Here is a 15590-nt window from a genome sequence, read left to right as displayed (position 1 = left end):
AAACAGAATTCCGTTGAGCCTTGAATAAGATTTCTGGAATAGATTATAAGTTGATGAATGCCCAACACATATATTTTGTTCTTAACGAGATCTGAAATTGATGCTTCTAGATTTGACTCAAAGATTAACTTATGGCTGCATATTTGCATCATCACTAAGTTTGCGTTTTTTTCATCTCCTGTAACATTGCCACAGTTTGCTCTGTGTCTTGAAATCCTCACTCGTGCTTTTATTACCTATGATCATTCCATCATGCTGCTGGCTAGTCTCTTTAATATTAGTAGAGAAATGGTACTGGGAAAATTGGGATTGAAGGAGGATAAATCCCCAGGGCGTGATAATCTACATCCCAGAATACATAAGGAAGTGACTCTAGAAATACTGGATGCTTTGGTGGTCATCTTCCGGGATTCTATAGACTCTGGAACAGTCCCTACAGATTGAAGGGTAGCTAATGTCCCTCCAGTATTCAAAAAGGGAAATAAAGTAGGGAAAGGTAGTAAGCCTATCAGTAGTAGGGAAAATTCTCAAATCCTATTATCAAGGACTTTATAGTTGAGCATTTAGAAAGCAGTGGCAGGATCAGACAGAGTCATAATACATTTATGAAGTGGAAATCATGCTTAACAAATCTATTGGAATTCTATGAAGATGCAACTCATAGAGTTGACAAGGGGGAACCAGTCGATGTGGTATATTTAGACTTTCAGTAAGCATTTGCCGAAGTCCTACATGAGAGATTATTGCGCAAGATTAAAGCGCATGGGTTTGGGGGAGATGTACTGAGATGGATAGAAAATTAGTTGGCAGAGAGAAACAAAGAATCGGTATTAATGGGTCCTTTTTGAATTGGCAGACTTGTGGATGCCACAGGAATCAGTGCTGGGACCTCAGCTATTCACAATATATATTCATGATTTGGATGAGGAAACAAAATGTAACATCTCAAAGTTTGTAGATGATACTAAGTTGGGTGGGAGGGTGAACTGTGATGAGGATGCAGAAATCCTTTGTCGTGATCTGGACTAGTTGGATAAATGTGAGGTTATTCACTTTGGAAGCAAAAACAAGAAGGCAGATTACTACCTGAATGGCTGAAAATAGGGAGAATGAAGTATGCAGTGGGACTTGGATGTCCTTGTGGCCCAGTCGCTGAAGCTATGCACACAGGTACAACATGCGGTAAAGAAGGCAAATGGTATGTCGGCCTTCATCACAAAAGGTTTTGGGTACTAGTACGAGGATGTGTTAATACAGTTATACAAGGCCTTAGTGAGGCCATACCGAGAATATTGTATGCAGTTTTTTTCCTGCTTTTCTGAGAAAGGATGCTCTTTCTTGAGGGAATGCAGCATTTACCAGGCTGATTCCAGAGGATGGATGGACTGACTTATGAGGAGCGATTAACTAACTAGGTTAGGATTATTTTTTGCTGGAGTTCAGACAAATGAGGGGTGATCTCATGGAGACTTTTAAAATTCTAACAGGCCTAGACAGAGTAGATGCAGGGAGGATGTTCCCAGTGGTGGATGTGTCCAGAACTAGGGGTCACAGTCTGAGGAGATGAGACATTTCTTCATCCAAAGAGTGGTGAGCCTGTAGAATTCATTACCACAGGCAGTAGTTGATGCCAAAACATTGATCCCATTCATTCCAAGAGCTAAATTTAGCCACCCACTGAATACATTCAAAGGTAATGGGGGGAAAGCAGGATTAGGCTGTTGAGTTGGACGATCAGCCATGATCATGATGAATGGCAGAGCAGGCTTGAAGGGCCAAATGTCTGCATCCTGCTCCTATCTTCTCTGTTTCTGTTACCCTCTGCAAACTTGATCATCTGCTGCCTACGTCCTAACTTGCACCACATCCTGTTTGCCTATCATCCTTGCATTAATCTAATTCTGGCCTCTGGACATAAGAAAAGGCTTGTGGCTGCAGGGACATCATGTACAAATCTCTGAATAGAGGAGAGGAGGAAGGACCTACACAATGTTATACGTGTCCTTATAGTTACTATTGCGTGTTTCTGCACAAAGCTGTGCGTAGACCTTCAGTACGCTATCACTGTCATTATGTGCTGAAGTCCTACGTGTCCATTTGTGCTGCGAAGAATGGGTCTGACTATGTTGCTGCAGAATGTTGTGATTAGTTGGACTGTACCATGTCGCCCATCCCTTCTGGAGAAGTTTGTACAGAAGAACACCTTTGACCACAAACCCATCAGGTAGTGGCCCATGTGTAACATCCTCGAGGCCCAAAGGGAAAAGGAGACTATTGATCCCGTCAGATGGCTCCCCGTGTAGATGAGCCAAATCATTTACTTGAATATTTCATCGGCAGAACTTTCTAAAAAGCACCAAGACATTGCTTGATTCGTGAAGAAAACGGCACTCCACATTTTGTTCACGCATGCCCAGACTCTCACTATACCATGCCCTCCAAATTTGACAATGCAGAGACTGTCACATATCTCCTTCTGGAATGTGCCTTTTGTAAAGAAGCAGAGAAATGCAGCAGTGTTTATTGAAGTTCATCCTGAGCAGCTCTGTGACAAAGGGCACTTTTCCGTGGGCTATTTGCTTGGATGCACGTCAAGACAAACATCACCAGTGCCTGGAGGACCATAATCTCAGTGAAAGATGCTCTTTGGTCTGCCTAAAATGTATTGGTCTTCCAGTAAAAAGAGCTGTTCTCAACTGAATGTTGCAGGCTGGTACATTTCAAGGTCCAGCACTGTGCACTGAGGAATGCACAAAAGCTTGAAGCACCTGCTGCCAAAACTCTGGGGAAAGGGCACTGTCTAAGGCCATTGTGCCCACATGTACTGAAGGGCTGTTAATGTGTAAAGCTGCTCAGAATGCTTGTATTGAAATTTATATATAGTTCTTGTCATACTTAGTAAATGTTTCACTTTCGCATTTGGAATGAGACAAGTTTACAAATTGTTCATCTGAAAAATGTAATTTTTATTGTATTTTCTGTAATTGAACTATATTGTGTTTTTTTTTCTTAAAAAAAAAATGATTTTGATTTGAACCACCTATTGGGGACTGTCTTCAGTTCCTCAGCCACATGCTCTTAAATTCTTTTCCATGTCTATTAGTCTTTTCCATCTTTGAGCCACTCCCTTAAAGCACATCATTTTGATAAGTCTTTTGGTCATCAGACCTGATATCTGTTCACGTGGTTGTGATATTTGTTTTATAAAACTCCGATGCAGTGCCTTGGTACACTAATTAAATCATAGTTATTGCTCATAAACTTATGTTCCATTTTGTATTATCTGTAAATTATGGCTGCAAATGTCAAAGGCTATGCTTTTTAATTCTTGGGTAATTTTTGCTGAAGTATTTGAAAAAGTTGAAGAACAAGTTAAGCAAGCTGTTTCATGCTGCTACTATGCAATGATTAGTCATTTGGTATTTTTCTACTAAATTAGTGCTGCTGTTAGTCCAAAAAGCCAGTCTGAATGCTCATTGAAAGCCAAACCTGTTGGCCAAGCATCCTAATGATTGATTCATATTGTTGTTTTAAGTGTGACCTACAGAAAGTCTGCAGTAGTGAGTAGAGTGGGTTCTTTCTTGAGTATATGTTTTTGGAGATATGTCTCTTGATTAAACTTAAATTAATAGTTATGGCTTATATTTTAACTTGGGGCATTGTTTGTCGAGGAATAAGAAGGTGTTATTTTTTGGGTCTGTAGATTGTGAAGGAGGAAAAATGGCCTTTAGTAGAGTGATATGCACTTCTTGTCAAATGTGGGAGTTTAAGGATTACAGCGGATTATATCTGCCATAAGATTCACAACCAACCACATTTATCAGATTGAATGGATTGGTTGGAGAGACAGTTGGAAGCAATGAGGAATTTGCAACAACAACAGTATGCGATGGATGGCAGTTATAGGTAGGGGGAAAAGTCGCAGATACAGCCACATAGGTAGATGGGTTAACTTCAAGAAAGGTAAGAGAAGGCAGCTAGTGCAGGAGTCTTTTGTGACTATACCCATTTCAAACAAGTATGCTGGTTTGTAAAATGTGGGGTGATGGATTCTCAGGGGAACGTAGCACAAACAACCAAGTTTCTGGTATTGACACTGGCTCTCAAGCAACAAGAGGTACGTCCAGTTCCAAGAGATCAATTGTGCTAGGGGATTCTGTAGTCCGAGGTACAGATAGATGTTTCTGTGGCCAGCAGCGAAAAATCAGAATGGTATGTTGCTTCCCTGGTGCCAGAATCAAGGATCTATAATAGAGTGGTGCTGGAAAAGCACAGCAGTTCAGGCAGCATCCGAGCAGCAGGAAATTCGACGTTTCGGGCAAAAGCCTTTCATCAGGAATGCAGGCAGAGTGCCTGAAGAGTGGAGAGATAAAGGAGAGGAGGGTGGGGGATGCTGCCTGAACTGCTGTGCTTTTCCAGCACCACTCTATTCTACAATCTGGTTTCCAGCATCTGCAATCATTGTTTTTTTACCTCATTGACCCAGGGAGATAGTGAGGAAAGAGATCAATCTGAGACTGGTACAGTTGAGAACAGAAGCAAGTCAAACAGTCAGGGCAGCAGGGACAAGGTAGGATTAATAGATTAAACTGCATTTATTTCAGTGCAAGGGGTCTAACAGGGAAGGCAGATGAACTCGGGGCATGGTTAAGAACATGGGACTGGGATATCATCGCAATTACAGAAACATGGCTCAGGGATTGGCAGGAATGGCAGCTTAAGGTTCCAGGGTACAAATGCTACAGGAAGGATAGAAAGGGAGGCAAGAGAGGAGGGGGAATGGCATTTTTGATAAGGGATAGCATTACAGCTGTGCTGAGGAAGGATATTCCTGGAAGTACATCCAGGGAAGTTATTTGGGTGGAACTGAGAAATAAGAAAGGGATGATCACCTTATTGGGATTATATTATAGGCCTCCTAATAGTCAGAGGGAAATTGAGAAACAAATTTGTAAGGAGATCTCAGCTAAAAATAATAGGGTGATTATGGTAGGGGATTTTAACTTTACAAACATATGGGACTGCCATAGTGTTAAGGGTTTAGTTGCAGAGGAATTTAAGTGTGTACAAGAAAATGTTCTGATTCAGTATGTGGATGTACCTACTAGAGAAGGTAGGATCTAGATTAGAGTGGTGCTGGAAAAACACAGCAGTTTAGGCAGCATCTGAGGAGCAGTAAAATCGACGTTTCGGGCAAAAGCCCTTCATCAGGGATACAGGCAGAGCGCCTGAAGGGTGGAGAGATAAGTGAGAGGGGAGGGTGGGGGTGGGGAGAAAGTAGCATAGAGTACAATAGGTGAGTGGGGGATGGGATGAAGGTGATAGGTCGGGGGGAGGTAGAGTGGAGTGGATAGGTGGAAAAGAAGATAGGCAGGTAGGACAGGTCATGGGAACAGTGCTGAGCTGGAAGTTTGGAACTGGGGTGAGGTGGGGGAAGGGGAAATGAGGAAACTGGTGAAGTCCACATTGATGCCCTGGGGTTGAAGGTGCAAGACTTGACCTACTCTTGGGAAATAAGGCAGGGCAGGTGACTGAGGTGTCAGTGGGGGAACACTTTGGGGCCAGTGACCATAATTCTATTAGATTTAAATTAGTGATGGAAAAGGATAGACCAGATCTAAAAGTTGAAGTTCTAAATTGGAGAAAGGCTAATTTTGATGGTATTAGACAAGAACTTTGAAAGCTGATTGGAGGCAGATGTTCTCGGGTAAAGGTACAATTGGAAAATGGGAAGCCTTCAGAAATGAGATAACGAGATAAAAGGCTAATAAGTATAGGGAATGCTGGATGACTAAAGAAATTGAGGGTTTGGTTAAGAAAATGAAGGAAGCATATGTCGGGTATAGACAGGATAGAGCGAGTGAATTCTTGCAGTATAAACGCAGTAGGAGTATACTTAAGAGGCAGTTTGAAAGAGAAGGCAAAATCGGATGTAATGGTGTTACAATTAAACAAAGGTAATTGAGGGCATGAGAGAGGAACTGACGAAAATCGACTGGAAGCAGAGCCTAGCAGGGAAGACAGTAGAGCAAATATGGCAGGAGTTTGTGGGTAAAATTGAGGACACAGTACAGAGGTTCATCCCCAAGAAAAGAATGATTATCAGGGGAGGGATTAGACAGCCATGGCTGACAAAGGAAGTCCGGAAATGTATCAAAGAAAAAGAGATCCTATAAAGTGGCCAAGAGCACTGGGAAATCAGAAGATTGGGAAGGCTACAAAAACAAACAGAGGATGACAAAGAGAAATACGGAATGAGAGGATCAAATATGAAGGCAGGCTAGCCAGTAATATTAGAAATGATAGTAAAAGTTTCTTTCAATACATAAGAAACAAACGACAGGCAAAAGTAGACATTGGGCCACTTCAAACTGATGCTGGAAGGCTAGTGATGGGAGATAAGGAAATAGCAGGAGAACTTAATAAGTACTTTGCGTCAGTCTTCACAGTGGAAGACATGAGTAATATCCCAACAATTAAAGGGAGTCAGGGGGCTGAGTTGAGTATGGTTGCCATTACAAAAGAGAGAGTGCTAGAAAAGCTAAAAGATCTTAAAATTGACAAATCTCCTGGCCCCGATGCGTTACATCCTAGAGTTCTGAGGGAGGTGGCTGAGGAAATAGCGGAGGCGTTGGTTGAGATCTTTGAAAAGTCACTGGAGTCAGGGAAAGTCCCGGATGATTGGAAGATTGCTGTTGTAACCCCATTGTTCAAGAAAGGATGAAGACAAAAGATGGAAAATTATGGGCCAATTAGCCTAACCTCGGTTGTTGGTAAAATTCTAGAATCCATTGTTAAGGATGAGGTTTCTAAATTCTTGGAAGAGCAGGGTCAGATTAGAACAAGTCAACATGGATTTAGTAAGGGGAGGTCGTGCCTGACAAACCTGTTGGAATTCTTTTGAAGAGGTGATAAGTAGGTTAGACCAGGGAAACCCAGTGGATGTGTTCCAACTAGGCTTCCAAAAGGCCTTTGATAAGATGCCACACGGGAGGCTGCTGAGTAAGGTGAGGGCCCATGGTGTTCGAGGTGAGCTACTGGCATGGATTGAGGATTGGCTGTCTGACAGAAGGCAGAGAGTTGGGATAAGAAGTTTTTTTTTAAATGGCAGCCGGTGACAAGCGGTGTCCCACAGGGTTCAGTGTTGGGGCTGCAGCTGTTCACGTTATATATTAATGATCTGGATGTAGGGACTGGGGGCATTCTAGCGAAGTTTGCTGATGATACAAAGACAGGAGGACAGGCAGGTCGTACTCGGGAAGTGGGGAGGCTGCAAAAGGATCTAGACAGTTTGGGAGAGTGGTCCAGGAAATGGCTGATGAAGTTCAATGTGAGCAAATGCATGGTCTTGCACTTTGGAAAAAAGAATACAAGCATGGACTACTTTCTAAACGGTGAGAAAATTCATAAAGTCAAAGTACAAAGGGATCTGGGAGTGCTAGTTGAGGATTCTCTAAAGAAAAACATGCAGGTTGAATCAGTGATTAAGAAAGCGAATGCAATGTTGTCATTTATCTCAAGAGGGTCAGAATATAAAAGCAGCGATGTGCTACTGAGACTTTATAAAGCTCTGGTTAGGCCCCATTTGGAGTACTGTGTCCAATTTTGGGCCCCACACCTCAGGAGGGACATACTGGCACTGGAGCGTGTCCAGCAGAAATTCACACGGGTGATCCCTGCAATGGTAGGCCTAACATACGAGGAACGGCTGAGGATCCTGGAATTGTATTTGTTGGAGTTTAGAAGATTAAGGGGCGATCTAATAGAAACTTACAAGATAATACATGGCTTGGAAAGCGTGGACGCTAAGAAATTGTTTACATTAGGCGAGGAGACTAGGACCCGTGGGCACAGCCTTAGAATTAGAGGGGGTCAATTCAGAACAGAAATTAGATATTTCTTCAGCCAGAGAGTGGTGGGCCTGTGGAGTTCATTGCCGCGGAGTGCAGTGGAGGCCGGGACGCTAAATGCCTTCAAGGCAGAGATTGATAAATTCTTGATGTTACAAGGAATTAAGGGCTATGGGGAGAATGTGGATAAGTGGAGTTGAAATGCCCATCAGCCATGATTAAATGGTGGAGTGGACTCGATGGGCCGAATGGCCTTACTTCCACTCCTATGTCTTATGGAAATCAGGAGGTCAAAAAGGGGACGTGAGATAGCTTTGGCAAATAGAATTAAGGTGAATCCAAAGGGGTAACTAGGGACAAAATAAGGCCCCTCAAAGATCAGCAAGGGAGCCTTTGTGTGCAGTCGCAGAAAAGAGTATCTTGCATTAGTATTTACTGTGGAAAAGGATATGGAAGATATAGACTGTAGGGAAATAGATGGTGACACCTTGCAAAATGTCTAAATTACAGAGGAGGAAGTGCTGGATGTCTTGAAACATACAAAGGTGGATAAATCTCCAGGACCTGATCAGGTGTACCCTAGAACTCTGTGGGAAGCTAGAGAGGTGATTGCTGGTCCTCTTGCTCAGATATTTGTATCATCGATAGTAACAGGTAAGGTGCCAGAAGATTGGAGGTTGGCTAACGTGGTGCCACTGTTTAAAAAGGGTGGTAAGGACAAGCCAGGGGACAATAGACCAGTGAGCCTGACGTCGGTGGTGGGCAAGTTGTTTAAGGGAATCCTGAGGGACAGGATGTACATGTATTTGGAAAGGCAAGGATTGATTAGAAATAGTCAACATGGCTTTGTGCTTGGGAAATCCTGTCTCATAAACTTGATTGAGTTTTCTGAAGAAGTAACAAAGAAGATTGAGGGCAGAGCGGTAGATGTGATCTATATGGACTTCTGTAAAGTGTTCGACAAGGTTCCCCATGGGAGACTGATTAGCAAGGTTAGATCTCATGGAGTACAGGGAGAACTAGTCAATTGGATACAGAACTGGCTCAAAGGTAGAAGACAGGGTAGTGGTGGAGGGTTGTTTTTCAGATTGGAGGCCTGAGAGTGCCACAAGGATCGGTGCTGGGTCCTCTCATTTTTGTCATTTACATAAATGATTTGGATGCAAGCATAAGAGGTACAGTTAGTAAGTTTGCAGATGACACCAAAATTGGAGGTGTAGTGGACAGCGAAGTAGGTTACCTCAGATTATAACAGGATGGGCCAATGGGCTGAGAAGTGGCAGATGGATTCAGATCAATGTGAGGTGCTGCATTTTGGGAAAGCAAATCTTAGCAGGACTTATACACTTAATGGTAAGGTCCTAGGGAGTATTGCTGAACAAGGAGACCTTGGAGTGCAGGTTCATAGCTCCTTGAAAGTGGAGTCACAGGTAGATAGGATAGTGAAGAAGGCACTTGGTATGCTTTCCTTTATTGGTCAGAGTATTGAGTACAGGAGTTGGGAGGCGATGTTGCGGCTGTACAGGACTTTGGTTAGGCCACTGTTGGAATATTGCGTGCAATTTTGTTGTCCTTCCTATCGGAAAGATGTTGTGAAACTTGAAAGGGTTCAGAAAATATTTACAAGAACGTTGCTAGGGTTGGAGGATTTGAGCTATAGGGAGAGGCGGAACAGGCTGGGACTATTTTCCCTGGAGCGTCGGAGGCTGAGGGGTGACCTTTATAGAGGTTTACAAAATTGAGGGGCATGGATAGGATAAATAAGACAGTCTTTTCCCTGGGGTCAGGGAGTCCAGAACTAGAAGGCATAGGTTTAGGGTGAGAGGGGAAAGATATAAAAGAGATGTAAGGGGCAACCTTTTCATACAGAGGGTGGTACATGTATGGAATGAGGTGCCAGAGGAAGTGGTGGAGACTGGTACAATTGCTACATTTAAAAGGCATTTGGATGGGTACATGAATAGGAAGGGTTTGGAGGAATATGGGCCGGGTGCTGGCAGGTGGGACTAGATTGGGTTGAGATATCTGGTTGGCATGGACGGGTTGGACCTAAGGGTCTGTTTCTATGCTGTACACCTCTATGACTCTTTGGTTGTTTGTACTGCGCAGAGAATAGACCCTGCTGAACCAGTCCATACTTGAGAAACATTGGATGTTTAATCGCTCATAACAAAGATGTATTCCAGTGAGGAAAAAGGATTTACAAACCATTGTTGCATCACGTTAAAAGAAAATATACACCCTGGCAAAGATAAATGGTAAGTAGTCAGGCTAGAAGAACACAGCCAGCCAGGCAGCATCAGTAGGTGGAGAAATTGACATTTTGAGTGTCATCCTTCTTCAGGACTGGGCGCGAGTGTAGGGGGAGCTGCAGATAAAGGGGGTCATGGGGGCAGGGTGGTGAAGTGGGTATAGGTGAAGACAGGCAGAAAGTACGACCTGGTTGGTCAACGGGAGGAATGTATCCGGGAGGGGTTGGAAGGGAGGTTATTTGAAATTAGAGAACTCAATTTTGAGTCTTCGGGGCTGTGGGCTGCCCAGGCAGAAGATGAAGTGTTGTTCCTCCAATTTGCGGTTTGGTTCGCTGTGGCAGTGGAGGATGCCAAGGATGGTCATGTCAGAAAGGAGAATTAAAATGGGTAGTGACTGGGAGGTGTGGTCTGCTCCTGCAGGACCGGTTGAGATGTTTGGCAAACCATTCCCTAAGTTTATGCTTGCTCTCCCCAATGTAGAGAACACCACATCGGGAGCACTTGATGCAGTAAACCTGGATGGAAGCGAGGCAGGTCAACCTTTGTCCCACCTGGAAGGACTGTTTGGGGCCCTGGATAGAGGTGACGGGGGTGTTGTATCGGCAGGTTTTGCATCTTTTCCAGTTGTAGGGGAAGTTACCTGGGGGTTCAGGGGGATTGGTGGATATTTTGGTGAGTTTTAAAAATCTACAAATGGCAACCCATAAAAAGGGAGAAAATAAACATTGAGCGTAAGCTTTCAATAATATGAAGAGTAATGGCAAGAGCTACTTTTTAACATATGAAAAGAGAAAGAGAATCCAAAGTGAACATAGGTCCTCTAGAGAATGAAACTGGAGAAATAATGGGTAACCAGGAAAGTTGAAGACATTCCAAAATTATTAAATATTCAAGGGCTAAAAGGAGGAAAGGGAAATAACTATAATAACCAACAATAGAGGAAAAATGTTAGGAAAACTAATAGGGCTAAAGACCGATAGATCCATTGCACCTGAGGGGATCCATCCTCTTAAAGGAAGTAGCTACAGAGAGTGTAGATGCATGAATCTTCTAGGAATTCTTAGTTTCTGGAAATGTCCCAAAGGGTGGAACACCACCAATGTAACACCTTTTTATTTAAAAGGGAAGGAGACAAAACCGGTAGCTGTAGGCCAGTAAGCTTAATGTCCCTTATTGGGAAAATGTTAGGAGCTTATTATAAAGTGATAATAGAGCACTTGAAAATGTATAATATGATTAAGCAGAGCCAGTATGGCTTCATGAAGGAGAAAGTATGCCTGCTAAATTTATTACAGTTTTTTTGAAGAGGTAACAAGTGGGATAGATTAATGAGGAAACGGTGGATGTAAGAGAGTTTTCGGATAGCTTTTGATGAGGTACCATAAATGAGGCTACTTAAGATAGAAGTCTGGGGTGCTGGAGGTATTATGGTCACATGGATGGAGGATTTGGTAATCAATAGAGGACAGAATTGGGATAAGGGAGGAATTTGAGGATGGCAAACTGTAACTAGTCGTGTGAATCAGTACTGGGGCCACGATTATTTATAATATGCTTTTAATGTAGGAGAATCAACGTCTTGGGCATAACTAATATCCTGATCACTTATTGTTCCTGCCAGAGTGCATAACCTCACATTTTCCCCTATGACATTCCATCTGCCAAGTAATGCCAAGAATCGTTTCGGGCATAATTCCTGATGAAGGGCTTATGCCTGAAATGTCGATTCTCCTTCTCGGATGCTACCTGAACTGCTGTGCTTTTCCAGCACCACATATTCTACTCTAATCTCCAGCATCTGCAGTCCTCACTTTGCACTAATATGCATTAATGACTTGATTGAGAAAAGTGAATATACTATAGCCAAGTTTGCAAATGACAAATAGATGGAAAGGCAAGTGGTGAAGATTACACAGTCTGCAGAAGGATATAGACAGATTACGGAAGTGGGCAAAAACTTGGCAGATGAAATGTCATATGGAAAAATGTGAGGTTATGCACTCTGGCAGGAACAGTAGGAGATCAGAATATTTTTTAAGTGGAGAAAGACCAGCAGAAAGCTACGGAACAGAGGGATTATAGAATCCTCACCTACAGTTATCAAAAGCTAGCATTCAAGTTGCAGGTAATAGAGAAGGCAAATGGAATGTTGGCCTTTATTTCAAACGGGTTGGAATATAAAAGTAGGGAGGTTTTGTTGAAATTACAAGGCATTAATCAGACCACAGCTTGAATTCTGTGAACAGTTTTGGGCCCCTCATTTAGGGAAAGAAATTCTCTGGCATTGGAGACAGTCCAGGGAGAATTCACCAAACTGATACCGATGGTGGAGAGGATTAGTAGATTGGGCCTTTAGCCTTTGTAATATAGGAGAATGAGAGGCAATCTTTTTGAAACATACACGATTATTTGAGGACTTGACAGGATGAATGTGAAAAGATTATTTCCCGTTGTGTGGAGAGTCGAAGACTAGAAGGCATAACCTTAGAGTAAAGGTCATACATTTAAAACACAAATGAGAACAAATTTCTTCTGAGGGTTGTGAACCTGTGGAATTCTTTACCACAGACTGTTGTTGAAACTTCTTAATCATATATACTGAAGGCTGAGATAGACATTTTTTTTAATAATTGAGGATTATAAGGAAAAGGTGGGAAAGGATTTGAGGATGATTCAATAGGCCATATCTCATTAAATGGTGGTGCAGACCTGATGGGCTGAATGGCCTGCTTCTACCCTGTGGCTACTTGATATATGCAGAAAATCTTTGTGGGTTGAATTTTGAGAGTTGATTTCATGTAGGTTTTTGAAAGACCATTTTAAATACTGTAGCCATAAATGTTCTTATTCAATGTTGTGTCCTTTCGCAGGTAATCGGCCCAAAAATGAACATTCGGTTTGAAGAGAGGAAATGATTTTACCAGAAGACGTTTTTCAACAAGCATTGAAAAATACAAAGATTCTAAGTGGTATTCCCAACAGTACCTGTTGGTTTTAAAAATCACTAGTACTGTTTCACTTGTTAAAGGTGGCCTTTTCTGCGAGCTTTCCTTTTATCTGGGTTCATCATGACTACGTCAGCTATTAGAAGGCAAATGAAAAACATTGTAAACAACTATTCTGAAGCTGAAATTAAAGTACGCGAGGCAACCTCCAATGACCCTTGGGGACCTTCTAGTTCCTTAATGACTGAAATTGCAGACCTAACTTATAATGTAGTAGCATTCTCTGAAATAATGAGCATGATTTGGAAACGTCTCAATGACCATGGCAAAAATTGGCGACATGTTTACAAAGCTCTTACACTGCTAGACTATATGATTAAAACTGGATCAGAAAGAGTTGCACAACAGTGCAAGGAAAACATATTTGCCATACAGACTCTGAAAGACTTCCAATATATTGATAGAGATGGCAAAGATCAAGGCATAAATGTGAGAGAGAAGTCAAAGCAGCTGGTCACTTTGTTGAAGGATGATGAACGGCTGAAGTCCGAGAGAGTCCAGGCACTTAAGACAAAAGAGCGTATGGCTCAAGTTGCCACAGGAGTAGGAAGCAATAATCAAATTACTTTTGGTCGCGGGTCTAGTCAACCTAATCTATCCACAAGCTATTCAGAACATGAGTATGGAAAGTCAGGAGGGTCGCCTGCATCATATCATGGTTGTAAGTAAATCATTTTAAAATAATTTTTGTCTTGATTATTGAATTGTTGTGATTTGGGTATATTAATCTTGGAATTATATAAAAGCATGCACTTATTTATGCAGTAACAAAGTACTTTAGGACTATTGTTCAATGGTAATTGTAAAATTTGAAATTGTGTATAATCTTTAACCAAGTATCATGACAATGGCAGTTCTTTTTGGGAAAACCAAATTGGTACATTTTGATTACTCTTTCATCTGTAAAGCATAATTTTACAATTTGTCTTATATAATTTTCTTCTAGAACTTTAAAATGAGGTACTTCGGCCAATAGATTGGTATGAAGAAGGAATTTGAGAGTAGTGATCTGCCTCCAATTGAGTTGGGATGATCTAAGGGAATGCGTTAACTGGGAAGATGATAGTAGCTGTAAGAGAAGCACAGAGATACTGACTGTCAGAAAGTGAGATGAGATGCCCAAATAAGCCTGCTACATCAGAAGCACAACCTGCAACATTGCCATAACAATTCAATAGAACTTACTAGTGCATTTCTCATGTTGCTTGTAAGGTAAAATAGGTCAGGTTACGTGAGTGCTTTATGATGACTGAATTGTAATTGTGCTGTTTTAATGTAGTTTATATTAAATCTTAATGTGTGAAAAGGTTTTGAGGAACCGGGAAGAACAGTCTTTCGTGAACTGATTTTGAATAATTGAGTTAGAGAAATGTGTTCAGATGCAGGGTCATTGATCTGAAGCATTAACTTTGATTCTCTTTACAAATGCTGTTTGACCTACTGATTATTTCCAAAATTTACAGTTTTTGTTAAAACATGAGTGGTGAATACACTTGCTAGGGAGTAATTGGATGTATTGCAGTAGTGACAAAGGCCTTTAACTCATGTCGACAAGTATTCTTGACTCCTTTTAAGTTCATTTATCACTCTAAACTAGTCTTTGACATCCTGGTGAATTGCAAATACAGAGGAATCTTGATTATTCGGTATTTGATTATCAGATTATCCGGCAAGATCGCAAGGTCCTGGTGCTCGGCTAAACTATGTTATCTGGCATTTTATTATCCGGAATTCAATTAACCAAATGAAATTCTGCCCACCCGTGTCCTTCAGATAATCGAGGTTTCTCTGCAATATGTTTGTGGGATATTGTGCAGTACTGTGAGAATTTAGGTAAGGGGAATTATTATTTGAGGCAGTACTTAAGCTTGAGTGCAGTTAGGAAAATTTGGGGTGGATAATAAATGGTCACTTGGTATTTAATTACCTACTCATTGTGACAAGAAAGAGGTAAATGGAGAGAAAGGAATAGAATTCCTAAAAATGTCACCTTCCATGAGCAGCTTCATATACTTTAGGCTATGTTTGCCATGAAAATCCACCAAAACACCTGGGAAAATTCAATTTGGGGTGATTTAATGAGTGAAAACTTACTGCTGTACTTGCAAGTGACAGAATCTGTGAGGAGTTGCCTCTGTAGCCATCTGATTCTGTTCTACATTTGTGCTGATCAGGCCCAATTCCAACAAAATGTTAAATAAAAAGTTTAGGTTAGACCTTATATTGAGCAGGGCTGTTATGATTCCAACTGTGAGTACTACTGAATAATTCAGGTTCCAGAATGATATTTGATGGATTTTTTTTTGTCTATATTAATGTGGTGATTAGGGGTGTTATATATTTGGATCAAGTGGGATTGATCCAAAGACACATTCACATAAAGCTACAGATTTTCTTGAACAAAAGTTCATTATACAAAACTATGCTACCTGAGGATTCTGCTTAACTGACTCCTTTTCAGGTTCTTTCCAGTGGACTATGGA

At 41.6% G+C, this 15590-nt stretch overlaps 1 protein-coding gene across 4 annotated transcripts in view; it reads left to right on the top strand.

Moving 5' to 3' along the window:
* epn2 (epsin 2) overlaps positions 1-15590 on the top strand; it is a 74504-nt gene that overhangs the window by 10099 nt on the left and 48815 nt on the right. For all 4 annotated transcript variants that reach the window (XM_043711232.2, XM_043711234.2, XM_043711231.2 and 1 more), the window contains exon 2: positions 12973-13768. In XM_043711232.2, the coding sequence (XP_043567167.1) occupies positions 13171-13768 (598 nt within the window). In that variant the 5' untranslated portion in view covers positions 12973-13170. The remainder of the gene's footprint in view (positions 1-12972; positions 13769-15590) is intronic.

The sequence above is a fragment of the Chiloscyllium plagiosum genome, unplaced genomic scaffold (genome assembly GCF_037043375.1).
Source record: "Chiloscyllium plagiosum isolate Xiang-an unplaced genomic scaffold, Cpla_swu_hap1 HiC_scaffold_20, whole genome shotgun sequence".
Classification (NCBI taxonomy): Eukaryota; Metazoa; Chordata; class Chondrichthyes; order Orectolobiformes; family Hemiscylliidae; genus Chiloscyllium; species Chiloscyllium plagiosum.
Note: the sequence above shows the minus strand (reverse complement) of the source record. Positions and strands in the feature narration are given on the sequence as shown.